We start from the raw sequence: 18,572 nt of genomic DNA, 5'->3' as shown, positions 1-18,572 counted from the left end.
AACACCGCCTTGGCCTCCCTGTGTAAAATGATCAAATTGTAAGTCGCTCTGGATAAGAGCGTCAGCCAAATGCTGTAAATAATAAAGTGTCCTTTGTTAAGTTAGTGTTATGGAGACATTTGGGAAAGTGTGTAGTTTCCACCAAGTTGATTCAGTCTAGCCCAACATGATCTCCTACCAAGAATACAGGTAAGAGGACAAAACTGAAAATTTTTGGGCTAAATATGGGTGAGAAAGGAGACTTGTTCGGTTGGAAACAAACCAAGAGTGGAATTTATAAACCAAACTATTGCTTCATGAAGGTGGAGCTAAAAATAGAGGGTGATAGTGTGCTCATGAACATTGTCTTGTGGACAGTAGGTCTGCAGAAAGGACAATTATTATCTGCAGCAAACAGCATCATTAAAACTATAACTTTTAACAATTTCTAGGAATGCCTCTTTTAACCCATCTTTATTCATTCACACTTGTAGGCATCTCTTACTTATGTCAGTGAAGAGCTGTAATGCCAGGTGAAGCACGCTATAGGATACAAATATCTGCTTACTGCTGAGAAAATCTTAAGCCTGTTGGCTCTGAACAAGATTCAGTCTTTACCTTAATTGGTAATTGGCAGTATGAGCCTCTGACTCCACCTACACATGTATCATGTGCTCTCAAACAGCAGGTATAAGAGCCCTGCACAGTCTCTATGAGCTCACTATCCTCTTCTTCTGCACAGACTTCAGGGAAACGGTCTCCTCCAGACACCATGAGCAAGATCATCATCTATGAGCATTTTAACTTTGAGGGCATTAGCAGAGAGTTCACCTCCTCTGTCTCCAACTTAGTTCAGGAGAATTTTAATGACTGCATCTCCTCTCTGAAGGTGATTGGGAATCCATGGGTGACATACTCAGGTGTCAATTTCAGTGGTACCCAGGAAGTCTATGAAGAGGGTGAATATGCCAGAGTGGAGCACAATGACAGCATTTCCTCTCTGGAGATGGTGACGGAGGACCTGACGGATCCTCAGATAACACTTTATGAACATGTGGACTATCAGGGAAGAAGTATTGTGCTGAAGAATGAGACCAACCTGTGCCATGGCTCTTTTAATGATATAGCATCTTCTCACAAGGTGCAAAGAGGAGCCTGGGTTCTGTACGAGCATGTTGACAGACATGGGGCAAAGATAGTGGCCAGAGCTTCTCGTGATGTTCCAAACTATGGCGGGTTCAATGACCGACTGTCTCATGTGTGCCCTCTGAAGCCAGGAAAGCCCACCATTACAGCTGAGGTTCTCTGGGACAAGAAGGAAGAACATGTAAAATCAGTTATCCTTGACTCCATATGTGGCCTGAACCATGGAGAAAGTGAACAAAGATTCTCCACTGAGCTGTATCGAGAATATGGGGGCTCCGTCACTGACAACTTTAGCTTTAGTAATGCAACAGAGATCACCATGGGAACATCCTTTAGCGTGAATGTAGAAATGATGAAGGGGAGCAATAACCTCTCTTTGAGTAATACCTTCACTGTGGAGAAAGGGAGCAGCAACACCAGAACCGAGAAGAAGTGTGTCCAGATCTCCCTGCCGACGACTGTCCCTCCCCGCTCCAAGCTTACTGTGAACGTGGTGAGGAAGGAGTTAGATGTGAAGGTCCCTGTCAAGCTGACCATCACCACTGGTTCCCACAGCAGGGAAGAATTTGGAGAGTACCGGTGCCAGTCTGGCAACTCCATCACCACCGAGTACAAGGAGGACAAAATCTAGTGCACAAGTGTGGTAAGATACAAAATACAAACAAACAGCATGGCCTTAATTTAGTGCTTGGTGCACTAGAGTCTATTTTTGCTCTTGTTTTATTCAGTAAAACACTGGTTAAGGAACAGAGCACGATCATCTCATCACCTGACCAGGCAATGCAGACATCAGAGCTCATGTCTTGATTTCTCTTGTTTCCAGGGATCCCTGCTGGTGTCAAACCCTTTACACTGTCACTGTGCCTCACAAGAGTATCATCAGGACATCAACCGACAGTCTCGACATCAGCAGAGATCAGCATGAGAAGATTTTACGTTTTTTTCTTTTTTAATTCAAACCTCTCGCTTCCTGACTTTAACGGCTTCTTTGATGCGTCTTAATTCTGTTGGCATAAGAATAAGCATAAGATTTCCGTGTGTGGTCTTTTCTAATTATTTCATTTACAGCATATCAAATAATAATTAAGAACAGTTAACGAACCTCCGTCGTTATGTCTTTATTCTGTAGTTGGTGTGATGGTCATATTGAGAACTCCAGGTCTAAGCTGGATTTTGCTATGACCAAAATCACACCTGGTGTTAAAATTAAATATTTCAAAACTGATGTTTTCCATTTGTCCTCCAGTTGTCACTGGATCCTCAAAGTTAGTAGATTTTGTTGGTATTTTATAGTGTTGAAGTTCATAGTATAACATTTCAGTGCTCAGGAGCGCCTCCTTCCTTGTGGCATGTGTTTTTTTATTATTATTTGTATACATTATTTGTGTTTTGACTGCTAAAACTTCATATTTCAAAGGACATTTGGGAGAAAAATGCCCACTGGACAAAAAGCTTGGCTTTGGTGCATTCTGTTTTCCACAGCACTCAACAGCCAGGTTGAGAAAACCAGCAAAGACCCAGTGTTCCTCATATATGAATGACACCACCAGAATGATCCACAACTTCAGAGGTCTACAAGTGTGACGTCTTCTGTCCTCTTTGACTGAAGTACTTTTTATTATCAGTTTCTTTGTGATTAGACTGGTTTGACAATGTTCTTGTAGCATTTTTTTAAGGTGAAAGCAACAAAAATAAAGAAGTATGCATTTCTGTCTCTTCTGGTTACTGAAGTTACTCTGTAGACCTTTCCTGCAGGGCAGTGTTCAAAGGGTACACGACACCTACATAAACCCTTCATGACAACTGATTCAAACCTACATAAGGACTTATTCCAGTAGATGTCATTTGGAATGAAGGCTGCCTTTGCCAGTGTTGATGTCAGGTTGACATTAAATCATGTCATGACACTTTTGGGGAAAAATGAGAGCCTTTGTAGCTCAGTGTACATCAAAGTGATATCATACCAAATAAGGTCATAAGGTCATACCATTCTTGACCAGTTCATTAAAATGCCACTATTGAAAGGGACTATTGTGTATGCCTTAATGTGGGTTAACTATCTGTAAATGTTCAAATCTACTATACAGAATACTTTACTACACAAAATGCTTGATTTAGTATAGAAATCAATTTAGTGGCACTAAAGTTAGCCCAAATGGTAAAACTGGACTTTGTAATCGTGTGATTGCAGCTGCTTGGTTTGTGTCCTGCAGCTAATACAATGGTATTTATTGTACATGGTGCAGTGCAGAAGAACAGCTAACATTTCTGGTTAAAATGAGCCCACAGAGTTCTTTAGGGGAAGCACTGATGTACAAGTGTGAGTTTCAGCCAGCATGATAGTGGAGCTCTTTACAGCAGGTACTTACAGCTGCTGGACAGACACCATTTAACCCCCACATGACTTCACAGCTCTGATTCATATCATTGTGTTATCTTGGGTTACGTCCCGCTCTGGGTTAAAGTAAAAAAGACTGAAGACTCAAATAAAACTATGCAGTTTAAACTACACCACACTGCATTGTTTAAAAGAAAAAAATGGTGTGTGTGTGTGTGTGTGTGTGTGTGTGTGTGTGTGTGTGTGTGTGTGTGTGTAGTTAGCATGTCATCCTAAGTGAACCAAGGTTATGGTAGGTTAAGTGGAACTGGTGAGGTGGTTGGTTAGTGTAGTGGTTAACACCTTTGACCTTCCACACTGTAGACTGGGGTTCAATCCCCCACCAGGGCAAGCACCCTACACTATACCAATAAGAGTCCTTGGGCAAGACTCCTAACACCACCTTGGCCTCCCTATGTAAAATGATCAAATTGTAAGTTGCTCTGGATAAGAGCGTCAGCCAAATGCCATAAATGTGAATGGTCAGAATCCTGCTAATAAAGACGGCTGGTCAAAAACAGGCAACTGTAACTGAAAAAGCAGTTTCTAGCAAGTCCAGGCTTGGTTACAAACAGTGAACACAGAGTGCTGCCTACAGCTTGATAGCTGTCAAACTGTAGAGACATTTAGGCCCAATCCCATTTCATCCCTTGCCCCTGACACTCTGCATTTGCAGAATGCTATGCGAATCATCGGCAAGACGGCTGCACAAGCGGCCAAAGAGACACATAAATGTAATATTTCTCTGTTTAAAAGCCGCTGTGTTGTAAGAGAACCATTGTAATAGAGGTTTATGATAATTGCCTTCATAACACACATAAAAATTGTTAGTAATACGCTGACGTCTCAGTCACTACCCAATTTCCCATTCCACCTTAAATGGTGCAGCAGTTACGTTCTGGTACCCGAGGTTGCTGCACCATTTAAGGTGGAACGGGAAATCGATCTTGAAGCTGGCAATTAGAAAGCTACATATCAAAGAAGAATTCTTGGTGGTGATATTTAATTGCCCCCCTCTTTGAAGGCGTATGATGCCCTAGATGTATTTAAGCAGTGAGGAGCTGAACTTTCTCTCCTCTGCCGTCACTGCAGACCGGCAGGGTCGCCTGCAGAGCAGCGCTAGTAGCTGTTAATGAAGTAATGTGTTTTTTTTTATTTGTGCTCTTTTTTATTCTGTGACTCGTTTGACTGATTGACACATAAAACTGAAGTTCTGAATGAATCGCGAGCGTCCTGCTTTCCAGCCTCCTTCGGATAAACGGCATGTCAGTGTGATATACTATTATTGCTGTAGTATGGAGACAAAGCAGGAAAACACGTCCTGATTATTTTTCCAGGCTATTTTAAATATGATACACCTGTCCTGTCATGTGACACACAAGCGAGATCACCACAGCTGGAGGCAACATATTGGAAATGGCCGGAAAACCTCGTCTCATCTGTTTACGTAAAAGATGCTGACGACAACTGAAGACATTTCCGGTTCTTGAAGGGCTGTCCCATTTCATAGGGAGGAGATTTCCACCATTACTGCTTGTAACTCAGTTTGAAGGGGGAGGGTTACACTCGAAAAACAAGGGGTAGGGGTAAAAATAAGGAATGGGATTGCGCCTTAGAAACCAAGTGTCTCACATGTGAACTAAGTGAACGAAGTCACTGAGCAAATTTATGTTTCAGGGCAAAAAAGTAGTCTACTTCTTTTTTTATGCTACTACTGGGTCATATTAAATCATTAGGAATAAGATATCAAGCTTACAGACCTTGTCCTGGTTGGCTTTCAGTGTGATTAGATGATTTGGCAGAATGTTTAATGCCTACATGTAATTGCACAAATGTTATTTTTCTAGTGTTTCAAGAATATTTTGTCTTATTATTCAACATAATTCAACTTAAATACTCACATCTGGACAATCAGGTAACATACAGTATGTGAATAAAAGTATGTGGACACCTACTTATTGAATTCAGGTGCTTCAGCCACACTCATTGCCAACAGGTGTATAAAATCAAGTACATAGCCGTGCAGTCTCTATAGACAAATACTGGCAGTAGCATGGGTTATAATGAAGGGCTCATTGACTTCAAATGTGTCACAGTCATAGGATGCCACCTTTCCCATGTGACATTTCTGCCCTGCTAGATCTGTCATGATCAATTGTAAGTGCTATCATTGTGAAATGGAAACATCTAGACAGCGACAGCTCAGCCACAAATTCACAGCTAACGCGCGATGCAGTCTTCTGTTGCATCGGTCACTACAGAGTTCTAATCTTCTTCTGGAACCAACGTCAGTGTAACTGTCAACTGTGTTCATACAGTTTCCATGGCCAAGCAAGATCACTACGTGAGCTGCAAAGCATTAACCATCTCCCGTTCCACCACGTCTGTGCACAAAGCGAGTTCTCTGAATGGCTTGACGAGGTCATGGTGGAGGAACTCCAGTGGCCTGAAAAGAGCCCTGACCTTGACCCCAGTGAACACCTTTGGGAAGACTTGGAACACTGATTGCGATCAAGGCCTTCTCAACCTCACAAATGCTCTTTTGACTGAATGTTCTTGTAGAAATGTTTGCTAAAAATGTAGAGTTATGGGACTTTAACTTTGTATATACTTAGTTTGTTATTGTATTTGAACATGAAGGCTTAAATTAACTTGCTGGCTAGTTAGTTTACACTCGCCTATGAGACCAGAGGCCTATTGGTCAGTCATTCCACAGGCTGTAAGACACAGTTCTTTTGAGCTTAAAGTGAAATGGGGTTTATACTTTTAGTCACTGCTGTTAGGATGTTATTAAAACCAGGTCAGGTTTCAGGTCAGCAGGGCACGGATGTCTGTGTAGACTGGGGGGCCGGAGTGGGACTTGTTTATAGATGGGGAGGTACATGTTAGCTAAAATTTGCACACTTTCATCTTCTTAATTAATATTATTTATATTACATTTAGATAAGCTAGGTGGCTTGTGAACCAATGCTCTCTATGTTAAGGTCAGGTCACTGTCCACCTGCTCCACCTCAACTAGCTTTTATGTTCTTGTCTTCTTGTTGCCACCTTGGTTTTTTCCTTTTGCTTGCAGCTCTTGCTGCTGCTTTCCATTTGCATCAGTAATGAAAAACAGTAGTGAACACTGTTGAGTGCTGCCTCTATTAAGTTTGCCAGTGCCAGATTCACCATCGCACTGAATTTGAATTGGGGATCATGGTGTGGGGTTGTTTTTCAGCACTTGGGCTCGACCCCTTAGATCCAGGTGAAAGGAACTCTTAATGCTTCAGCACCAAGAGATTTTGGACAATTTCATGCTCCCAACTTTGTGGGACGGCCCCTTCCTGTTCCAACATGACTGTGCACCAGTGCACAAAGCAAAGCAAGCATGGATGAGCGAGTTTGGTGTAGAATGAACTTGACTGGCCTGCACAGAGTCCTGACCACAACCCGATCACATTTGGGATGAATTAGAGTGGAGATTGTGAGCCAGGCCTTCTCGTCCAACATCAGTGTCTGACCTCACAAATGTGCTTCTAGAAGAACGGTCAAAAATTCCCATAAACACACTCCTAACCCTTGTGGGAAGCCTTCCCAGAAGAGTTGAAGCTGTTATAACTGCAAAGGGTGGGCCCACATCATATTAAAACCTATGGTTTATGAATGGGCTGAATTTGGCAATATAGTATAAGTGACTGTTCAACAAACTGTTCATCGAAATGTTTTAACTGCTGTTAATGCAACAGAGGAGAAAATAAGCAATAACCTGTCCTACAGAAACATTTTCAGTATTTATTCACTGCACTCCCCTTTCTTGTCTCAACAATCACCAAAAACCCCAACAGTAAGTGGAAAAACACAGCTACTAAAAAGCTCAGCTACTCCCACTTTAAACAGCTAGTACAGCTGCAACATGGGGGGCAGTCGTGGGCTGGAGGTTAAGTAACTGGCCCTGTGACCGGAAGGTCGCTGGTTCGGTCCCCAGAGCCGACAGTCCATGACTGAGGTGTCCTTGAGCAAGACGCCTAACCCCCAATTGCTCCCCGGGCGCCGTGGATAGGGCTGCCCACTGCTCCGGGCAACTGTGCTCACTGCCCCCTAGTGTGTGTGTATTCATTAGTGTGTATGTGGTGTTTCACTTCACGGATGGGTTAAATGACAAGGTGGAATTTCCCTGTTTGTGGGATTAAAATAATATCAGTTAACCCTTAACAGCCTCTAATAAACCTTATACTGCTAATAAACTCAGAGAATAAACACAATATCTGCTTGTCCTCTTATAGATTTGGTCCAAGGTCTCCTGCTCTTTGCAGAATAAAAGATAAGCTTCATGTTTTATTGATCTTACACCATATGAGTGATATAAAACAGAATTTTGTTCTTTCAAAAGGTCTGAGAACATCCAGTCGCACAGTTTGCTACAAGTTACCAAAAATACCTTTGTGCTACCAAGTGAAGCAGTCACTGCACGTAGACATGATGTCAACACCTTTAATGCTGTATGTTTAGCGCCTTGACCACAATCAAGCCTTTATCTCTGTTCCAGTTCTGGGGCTGTAATGGCAGCTTAATAATGTGAGAAGAACGGACACCTACATACTTTCAAAGTAATAACTAAAAAAAAAAAAGGGTATAGGCGGAATCTATGCAAGAAAGGGGGCTTTAATGCTGGGGGGGGTCAGGAGTATATAAGATAATGAACCGTCTGAGAAGATCTTTATTCTCAGCACCAATTTAATAACAAAATAGGGTTGAACTTTTAGCCAATTGCTTAAATTAATGCAAGCTCAGTGTCTCGACTGAGTCTGTTGGAGCAAAACCATGTATCTCAGTTTTATTCATTTCTCAGGTTTTGTAATAATTTGAAGACGCCCTTTACATTGTGTGTAAATTTCATGGGAAAGGACTAAAATAAATGTCCCAAAATGACTTGGGGGGGCGGGGGGGTTAGTTTAATTGGCTTGCATTAAAAGTAAACTAAATTCTTTGTTTTTGCTGTAAAGTTATAATTTTGCAAATACAACTATTTAAATAGACAGATAAATAGATAAAAAATACATTGACAGACAGACAGACAGACAGACAGACAGACAGACGGAAAGACAGACAGACAGACGGACAGACAGACAGACAGATCACTTTATTAATCCCAGAAAGAAAGTAGTCTATTGCAGCAGCACAAAGTGCAGTAAAGAGCAAATCAAAGAGCAAAACAAGTGCTTTTGTTCTGAAAGCAGTGATTTCTAGTCATTTACAGCATTTATAGCATTTACTTTTTTGCATAATTCCAAAACTTTACATTATGTTAAAATTTCATTATAAATAGACCAACAGAGATGATCTGAAATTACTTGGCAAAATTGTTATGACTTTGAATTCCAATAGACTTTTCATTTCAGTGTTTCTCTCCCTGCAGCGTTATGGTGTGGTTTGTTCCGGGGGGCAATTTCTGTTGAACAATGGTGGTCTGAAACATTCTCACTCCCACATTTCCACTTTCACTTCTGTCCAACTTGGAAACACTAAACACGACTGCAGTCATATTTAATTCATTTGAATATTTACCTTCCAAAGCTCTGTGATTCATGCTGCCATATTACTGCACATACAAACATCACTGACTGGATTCCTGTTGACGTCGTGTGCTGTTCCACTGTTTAGGACGACTTCAGTGATACGATTCAGAGTGCGTAGCGAACACTCCAGCTCTGGAATGATGGCAAAACTCTCTCAGTGAAGTGGTGTGCAGGTGTGTGTTGGTCACTTTCCCACTGTCCCAGTCCAGCTGTGATAAAGGCCTAAAGCCCAAACAGCCCAAAAGGTAAAGCTTTCCTTTCATTTTTCCTGTTAATTGTGGTCATTAGTAAGATAATCTGCTCTGTATCACAACATGCAGATCAGTCTAAGAATTCTGCCAGAGTAAAGGGCAAAAGCAAAAACCTGGTAATGCTGATAAACAGAGATTCAAGACAGTATGGCCTTGTCCCAGACTTGGTCTGAGATCTCCTCTTTTCAGATTAACGGCAAGCCTTCCCGTTTTTATATTCATCTAACCCCATATAAGTGATATAAAACTACTTTTAGCTGTGGGCTTTTATTTACTTTTAAAACCTCTGTGGTACAAATGAAGCAGTTACTGCACTCTGAAATGCACGTAGACACGGTGGTAACACCTTATGACGGTTAGTTCTGCATGTTTAGCACCTTAACCACAAACAAGCCTTTATAATCGGGCTTCAGAGTTTCTTTCTCAGAGATCTGTGGCTGTAATACTGTGAAAACAATGGACACCTACATACTTTCAGACTAATGGTTCAAAGGAAGGCCGTAGAAGGAACAGACGAAAGTGAAGGGGGGTGGGGGGGCTGTAATGTTGGGGGGTCTGGAGTTTATATATATATATAAAATGACTGTATGGATCTCCATTTTTGATGTATATTGTCTTTTTTGCCATCATTTGAAAACTCCAGTAACCCTTTGTGAAAATTTGGTGATAAAGGACAAACAGAGATTTCCCTTACAAGCTATGAATGTCCTTGTTTCTCCTGTACAGTTACTATTCTGTGGTTTTGTTGCCATAGCGATGATGTCTATTCTCGGTGTCTGTTCTCCGACGGCAGCAGTGCTGTGTCAGGGATGCTCTTGCCTTGCTGCTCATGCAAGCGGTGTGAACCCCGTGTGACCCTTTAACTGTAATATGAGGGCCAACATCAAAAACAAGACATAGATGATCCTGTTTCACCCCTCGCCGCTACCACATAGCTGTGTTTCTCGCCCTGCAGCGTTCCGGTGTGGTTCATTCTGGGGGTCAATTCCTGTTCAGTGCTGGTGGCCTAAAACATTCTCACTCCCTACACTAGGAGCAATTTGCTCAAATCTAATTTGGACACAATAAATACTTCCTTCATTACCAAGAAGTCCAAATGAAGAAATTAGAACCAACACTTAGAACTTCCTACGAATCCTGTATTCATAATGCAGGATAAATGCATTTAAAGATTTGAAAAGATTAATCAGATTTCAAAGCATCATTCTCACAATTGGGAACCACTCACATACCAATTGTAAGAGGGGGGTCATAGAGTTTCTGACTGTCAGTGGAAGGCGGCTCCCTTCAGTCTGCGAGGAGATGCGACCCCTGAGCAGAAAGCGTTCTGTGTTCTCCAGTTCAATAAGAGTGAATCCATCATAGCTGTGCAATGTGATATTTATCGGTACTGAACCTCCAACTGCTCAGAGACACCAGACATGCTCAATGAATCTGACTATAGCGTCGATGTTGTCTGTACTGCAGGAGGACGTTCACTCTGAGACCTTTATGCTCATGTAAACCATTTACAATTTATTGCATTGTTCTGTAATGAGTAATGTAAGGGAAATACATCAGGTTGAAATCAGATGAATCTTTTTGAATCACTCTGTGTACTATACATGATTTTTATCCATCTTGACATCAGTCTGTATAACTGATTTTATATTGATACTGATTTTTATATTTCATTATAAATACATGTATGACAAAAAGCAACAGTGAGGTTTTTTAATGACTTAATTGTCATTAATAAAAGGAAAGTTCTACATAATCTAATACATAATAACAAAATTATGCAGTACAAAAATAATAACAAGCAATCTTAATGTAAAGTTGAGTCCTGGGCTCTGGGGTGGTCAGTCCATTGTCCTGAGAACAGCAGCTGTTCTCAAAAAAAAGTTTTGTTCGCTAATTTCTTTCGTTTTGTCTGTTTTCTCCATTAATAACACTGACCCTCTGTAACTGATGCAAAGGTCCACTCAATAAGCATCCAAAGCTATTGTGACAGCTAATGTCGCCCCCTTGTGGAGAATGTGTAATAAAATCAGTGACGGAGTGAGTGAGGAATTGAGTTCCAGGCCAGGTCCATGAGGTACACATCTCATAAAAATACACAGCTCAAGGCTCTTTGGGCTCAGAGGATCTTCATTTTCTGTTTCTTACAATCCAAGAAATCTCAAACTAATGTTAAGTTCTGGGCTCTGGGGTGGTCAGTCCACGGTTCCGAGACTGAACTTTGCAAGTTTTCTTCTGTTTTGCCTGTTTGCTCCTTTAATAACATTGACTCAAAGTCACTGAAGCAAAGCTCCACGCAATAAGCATCAGAAGCTATTATGATGGCTATTATCGCCCTCTTGTGGAGAATTTTCAGTCAAATAAAATGAGTGACTGAGTGGCTCAGAGTCCCAGAGGACTGGTTCATAATCCATCAAGGCTCTTTGGGCTCAGAGGATCAGTTGAATAGGCCTGGTGGATAATCCATTATCCGTGATGATTTAAAAGAGGCCTCAGGAAGCTCATCTGTAAGCGTGTTTTAGATTCATTTGACCACTGATGTTTCTACACAGTGTGATTCAAACCGTCACATTACTGCACATATAAACAACAGTATTCTGACCGGATTCCTATTGACATGGTCTTCATCTGTGCTGTTCCACTGTTACGGACGACCTCAGTGGTAAGATTTTGAGCGCATAGTGAACACTCCAGTTTCGGAATAACGGTAAAACTCTCTCGGTGAAAGTGTGTGTTATAGTGTGCAGGTGTGTGCTGGTTAGAAGATCAGTGAAGGTCACTTTCCCCCTGTCCCAGTCCAGCTGCACTCGGACCCTCTGCAGCTTCTCTTTTGTTTTGAGGAACTGGAGTGGCTGGCCTGGACAGCGTACCCAGTATTTATCAGTGCTGTTAAAGCCCAGAGCCCACACACCACCCCAGAGAGATCCTCCCTTTCTCAGAATAGACTCTGCTATCACTCCCACTTCCCAGCGAGCGGTATCTCCAACCTGGACGTCCCAGCAGCGAGTGCCCGAGTTAAACCCCTCAGAGCCCAAAACACACTTGCACCAATCAAATCTCTCGGTATTATTAGGAAGCATTAATTCCTCATTTCTGCTCACTACAGCAGTGAGATCATCAGACAGGTGGAGGGCTTGATGTGCAGTGTTGGGGTCCAGAGTAACAGGGGCTGAGGAGAGAGAAGAAGAACATGTAAAGAACCTAATTATCCATGTAATTTACCTTGATGAAGAACTGTGAGAGATTCATTAGATTCAGTCATGCTGAATATGTGGTCCTTAAACAAAGAGTTTGGCAAAAATTTCCCACTAGCCCTGGATGTAGTTAATCCACTGAGAAGTTTGGAGTGCCTCTTTAGTTTAGAACTGGAGCAGTGAGGCTAGCATTGCTAAAAAACACTGGAATTCAACAGTCACCCAAATAGCCTGAATCATTTCTGTAAAAAACATATCACTGAAATTTCTTTCAACCCACTCAAACTGTATCCAGACCTTCATTAAGGTCACACAGACTTGTCATTGTGGTCTGGGACACCATATGACAAAGCGGTGAGCAACCACAAGATAACAGAGTCTATATTCACAAACCTCCTCAGGAGCTGACGTGCTGATCAATAATCAGTTTTGTGACAATGATTACTTAAATACAGGGGCATCTGATCCAAGATCAGTCCTGCTTTGTGAATATCAGGCCTGGTGTTGTCTGAAATGGCGACCTATACTGAGGAAGTTTTGTTTCAATTTTAAAATTCATGATAGGTCATATGCTGCGATGGACTGGCGACCTGTCCAGGGTGTATCCTGCCTTCTGCCCGAAGACTGCTGGGATAGGCTCCAGCATCCCCCCGCGACCCTGACGGAGAAGCGGCTTAGAAATTGGATGGATGGATGGATGGATAATAGGTCATATGGTTCTCCAAACCACATTAGCAAGTTGGCGCAACCCTGTTGAAGACCTGGTTGCCGTTTTAAAAGGTTGTGTGTCCTTTCAGAGGGTTTGAAAGAAGAAGTTTTGGTGATTTTTCAGTTTGGGTATTTTTACGGAAATGTTTTGGGCTATTTGGGTGACTATTCTGGTTCTAGGGTTTGTTAGCAACTTTAGCCTCATAACTCCAATTCTTCATCTGCAAAAATGGGTGAATTTGATTTTTCACAGTTTTTCCTTAAATGTTTAGGTTTTCAATCAAGTCAATTCAAAGTCCAAACCCCAAATAAAGTCTGTTTATTTTAATAAGTCAGATCTTTTGTACCTCAGGCTTGTGTCTACACATATTGGCAACTTACTGTACTGGAGAATCTCCTGCATGTTCTTCCACACTCTGAACTTCAGGTTGGAAATGCATTGTGCAACATTGATCAGAGCTCCTGGTGTCTTCTGAGGATCCTCTGGCGTGCTCTTGACTCTGAAAACCGCAGATAAAGCACATTTTTACAAACTAATCTCTAAATATAATCTTAGAAAGAGTTTAGATGAGAGAAGTAAACTTATATTGACTCCCTGTATCTTATTATTGTACAGGGAGACAGAACCTTTGATGCTTGGGTCACATTTAAAAGGCTACATTTACATATTTTCTTATTAGTTTTAAGATATTTATGAAAGAAATAGATAGTATTGCTTACTAAAAGAAATCCTATGAAATCTTTATTTCAGGAAATCTTACTTTTTTTTCCTTAATATAATAATTTACGTCTGTCAACAGGTTACTTCAATTATGTGGACGGCTTTTTTTTCGGTGTACCACATATAATTGGCACAAGCTATACTGAAGTTTGCCACCAGAGGTCCTCATCCCATGAGTTTTAACTGTTGTCATGGCTACAGTCGAATCACACACACTGCCCTGCTCATGGATCCATCTACTCTGCCGGGGTTGGTCTTATCACAATAATGCCATCACTGCTGTCAGAACAAAACCTCATATGTCCCAAATGGAAACTTTACAGGAGAAGGAAAAACATACTTTACTTTTAATGCAAGTCAGAGGAACCACACTTTTTTCATTCTTCATGAATTGTACACAAACTATAAAAGGCCAACACACACACACACACACACACACACACACACACACACACACTTTCCCCTCAGGGGCGAGGACAACACACATTTTCGAATTATGTCAAAAACTGAAAAATGATATTATATTAAGATTATTTGATTGTTTATAGTGAGCTGTTTTCTACATGTGTGTGTTTTACATAGGATTAATGTTTTGTCATGTGCATGACATTGTATTGATAATCATAAATGCACAGCTTAGTGATCTCAAAACTCTTCCAGACATAACATCTGTTTAAGTTTGATGCTGATTGGTACAGGACCACTTCAAACTTTGAACTGATTGTTTTGACAAGCCAATTTTGCTTGTATTTTGTGTGTGCGTCAGCCAATCACACGGCCGCAACTCAGTGCATTTAGGCATGTAGAGGTGGTCAAGACGACTTGCTGAAGTGCAGACCGAGCATCAGAACGGGGAAGAAAGGGGATTTAAGTGGCTTTGAACGTGGCGTGGTTGTTGGTGCCAGACGGGCTGGTCTGAGTATTTCAGAAACTGCTGATCTACTGGGATTTTCACGCACAACCATCTCTAGGGTTCACAGAGAACGGTCCGAAAAAGAGGAAATATCCATATATATATATATATAGGAAATAACCTTTTACTAGCAACCTAATAAAGTGGCTGGTGAGTGTGTATATATATTAAGATTTACATTACCTCTAATTTAACTAAACCAAACAGTAGGATTTTGATTGACACACCTCTATGAAATTTACCATTTATTTGCTCACCATTTGTTTTTGCTGAGTAATTTTTCTGAACCTTTAAATCAACAGCATTGATGTTATATTTACTTACTGAGTCATTGTCGACTGGACTTTCTAAAAAGGGAGAAAAAAAATTACTCTTAGAAATTGAAAAGTATCTGGTCAACTTGGTCAGTGGCAACAAATGATAAGAATACAGTCGGATAAGAACTGATCAAGAACATCAGAGACAGTGAGAAGTGTTTCTCACCTGTAAGAACGGAATGTCCTCAGCCTCCTTCTCCTTCTCTATGTTCCTGATCGTGTCTGAAAGAGCTGAGATTTCTCTATTCATCTCCTCAATCTTCCTCCTCATCATCTGACTCTTCTGCTCCTCTTCCTTCTTCAGTGCAGCTATCCTTGCTGCTTCTTCATCTCTTAGAAACTGGTGAAGCTTCTCAAACTCCTCCTTTATCTGCCTCTCTGTGTGCTGGGCCTGCGTCTGGAATGAGAGACGATTAGGAAACACAAACTCTAACAGATGATCTACAAGCGTTTACCACCTACAGGAGAAGTGGACCCTCATCAGAAACATGACCTCAGCAACATGTTTCACAGTTCAAGATGATGTTTCACCTTAATGTGGGCGGCTGTTTGGTCATAGTCTTGTCTCGTTTCCTCAAAGAGTTTCAGTTTCTCTTGTAGAGACTCTAACGTGGTCTGGAGTTCTGTCTGGAATAATCAAATACATTTTATCTGAGAACATTCAAGCTTATTAACTCTTAACAATCCAGGCTCATTACATACAAAGCCGTATTACTCAGTAGTTACAGGGAATTCAATGCAAACTAATGGAGCTCTTATGTTATAAGTATATACTAAAAAGCAAATGTTGGTTCTTGGCTTGGATGTGTGCCTCTAGTGACACTGACATGGTGGTGGTGTGTTAGTGCATGTTGTACTGGTCTGAGCGGATCAGACACAGCAGTGCAGCTGGAGTTTAACACCTCAGTGTCTCTGCTGGACTAATCAAAAATATCCAGCCAACAGCTTCCTGTGACCACTCATGGAGGACCAGAGGATAACCAACTCAAACTGTGCAGCAGCAGATGAGCTGTCGTCTCTGACTTTACATCTACAAGGTGGACCGACAAGGTAGGAGTTTGAGTAGACATGGCTGTGTCTGATCCACTCGTACCAGCATTACTCACACAAACACAACACCACCACCACCACAACTGCAGTGCTGAGAATGATCCACCACCCAAACAATACTTGCTTTGTGAGGGTCCATGGGGGTCCTGACCACTGAAGAACAGGGTAACAGAGTATCAGAGAAACAGATGGACTACAGTCTGTAACTGTAGAACTACAAAGTGCAGCTATACAGTAAGTGGAGCTGATAAACTGGACATGAAGTGTAGATAGAAGGAGGTGGTTTTAATGGTATGGCTGATCATTGCATGCAAATCTGTTGATTTTCATGACATCACAAAAACAACAAATTCAAAACTGGTTGGTTTTGCAGCTTAGACTCAGTACTTGGACCATTTAGACTGTGGGGTGTAACATGCTTTAAAAATGCAATATAGTATATAAAACTCTTTCCACACCTTATTTTTCATTTAAAAATTCATGTCCTGTGATATGGGCCCCATACTACTTCATTTTGCCTTTACACTATACATTCACTTTCTTATTGTTTTCATTTGCCTTCAAGTCACATGCATTTCCACCCGGACCCCACTCGGTCACGTTACCTCACAGGATGGACTGGCGCTCACAGGACGAGTTGTTTTGTATCTTCCTCTGGCATCTTGAGTCTTTAAAGCGTGGTCAATTTCAGGTTCACAAACACAAAATCAAGCCAACAGAATAAACATCCTACCTTGAAAGTGTGCACAGCTTCATCTGTTGGACAGCAGCTGTGATTTCTATGGATTTGTGAGGCCTGACACACCACACACATGAGCTGCTGATCATCCAGACAGAAGAGTTTGAGTTTCTCATTGTGCAGAACACAGAGCCCCTCAGACCCTGCTGAAGATCTCTGCCTCCTGCTCTCTAGAAAAGCCTCACACACGTTCTTCAGTACGAGGTTACAGGGGGGCTCAGATTTTAAGGGGCATTTTCTTCTACAAATTGGACATTGTCGAGACCTCTTAGTGGCCCAGAACTGCTGCAGGCAGGTTTTACACACACTGTGGCTGCACGACAGAACAACAGGATCCCTGAAGATGTCATAGCACACAGGACATGAAAGCTCTTCTTCTGAAAGAGGGTCTCTAGCAGCCATTTCCTCTGCTGCTGCTGTGCTGGTGGTCCGTAATGGCTTCTTTAGTCCAGTTAGCTCCGCAAAATGAACTTGGCAGCTCAAAGAAAATCCAACAGCTGAAGGCTCTTCCTCTTATGCTTCAGGCATCTAAAGGACATCTGCAGACAACAGCATACATCTGTTGCTTGCTTCCTTTTCTCAGTGTGTACCAGCAAAGGAAACATGGATCTCCTATGGAAAAACACGACGTGTACTTCCTTCAATGCCAAAGTAAGGGAGGAGTAATTTTAATGAGGAGGAGCTAGATAGTCAAAACCTTGTAACTGTATACTTTGTCCACTAGGTGGAGACAGTTCACTGCAGATTAAGTTGCAAAAGAACTGGCTTGCTGGGTCTCCCAAAACCATATTAGCACAAGGATGATTCATAAAGGGTAGAGCGAGCTTCACTCTGAACACTCTCTCTACCAGTTATGATCTTAACACAACAATGATTTGGGGAAACTTAGATGGTGTATATTACTTAACCAAATAGTTATGATTTCTTGATTTGGAAGAGTCTGCACTGTATGGTTTGTGGTTCTTCTAGCAACCAGTTTCAGCCAACAAAAAAATGTATCAAGGAATTCTGCATTCAATGGGTTAAAGTCAAAGACAACTTTACTGTTGTTCTCTCTCACCACAGTCATGTGTTAATTGTGGGACAAAATATAGGTCCTCTATAACATTGTGCTATGGATCAGAGCCACAGACAGTAGTTCCTATAGATAAAACAAACAAATAAATAAATAAATAAATACATAAATATATATATATATATATATATATATATATATATATATATATATATATATATGATTAACTGTCCAGCAATTATATACAGAACAGCAGAGACTATATGTTAAGAAATATTAACAGTGAGTCCTTTAGCAACACTGACCATAAGCATGTGTGTCTTCAGCTCTATAAATCATTGGCAAACTTGGTGTCAGAAAAAAATCTGTTGATCAATTCTCTCTTCCTCACACTGAAAATATGAGAGAAATCTAGCCTTTAACTGAAATAGACTTGGTTCAAGATAGCAAAAAACCCTGAAAAACACCCATGTCTACTGTTGAGGCAATAATTAAGAAGTTTAAAAACAACTGGAGCTGTAGTGAACCTTCATGAAAGAAGATACAGGATTATTTTATTCCCAAATTCAGTAAGGAGGATGGCTAGATAAAGCAAATAAATAAATAA

At 41.2% G+C, this 18,572-nt stretch overlaps 2 protein-coding genes across 2 annotated transcripts; one reads left to right on the top strand and one right to left on the bottom strand.

Moving 5' to 3' along the window:
- The first annotated feature begins 733 nt into the window (after positions 1 to 733).
- On the top strand, positions 734 to 2,036 carry LOC108410463 (epidermal differentiation-specific protein-like). The gene is made up of 2 exons (XM_017681548.2): positions 734 to 1,768; positions 1,949 to 2,036. The coding sequence occupies exon 1, from the start codon at positions 752 to 754 to the stop codon at positions 1,754 to 1,756; it is 1,005 nt and encodes a 334-aa protein (XP_017537037.2). The 5' UTR covers positions 734 to 751; the 3' UTR covers positions 1,757 to 1,768; positions 1,949 to 2,036.
- An 8,767-nt stretch (positions 2,037 to 10,803) lies between these two features.
- Positions 10,804 to 17,589, bottom strand: LOC108410454 (tripartite motif-containing protein 35-like). Its single transcript, XM_037541390.1, has 6 exons — positions 16,945 to 17,589; positions 15,693 to 15,788; positions 15,328 to 15,558; positions 15,169 to 15,191; positions 13,592 to 13,710; positions 10,804 to 12,477 (listed from the first exon to the last, which is right to left on the bottom strand). Exons 1-6 carry the CDS (start codon positions 17,350 to 17,352, stop codon positions 11,933 to 11,935), a joined length of 1,422 nt encoding a protein of 473 aa, XP_037397287.1. The 5' UTR covers positions 17,353 to 17,589; the 3' UTR covers positions 10,804 to 11,932.
- Between the last annotated feature and the right edge of the window lie 983 nt (positions 17,590 to 18,572).

This window comes from Pygocentrus nattereri, chromosome 9 (genome assembly GCF_015220715.1).
Source record: "Pygocentrus nattereri isolate fPygNat1 chromosome 9, fPygNat1.pri, whole genome shotgun sequence".
Lineage (NCBI taxonomy): Eukaryota > Metazoa > Chordata > Actinopteri > Characiformes > Serrasalmidae > Pygocentrus > Pygocentrus nattereri.
Note: the sequence above shows the minus strand (reverse complement) of the source record. Positions and strands in the feature narration are given on the sequence as shown.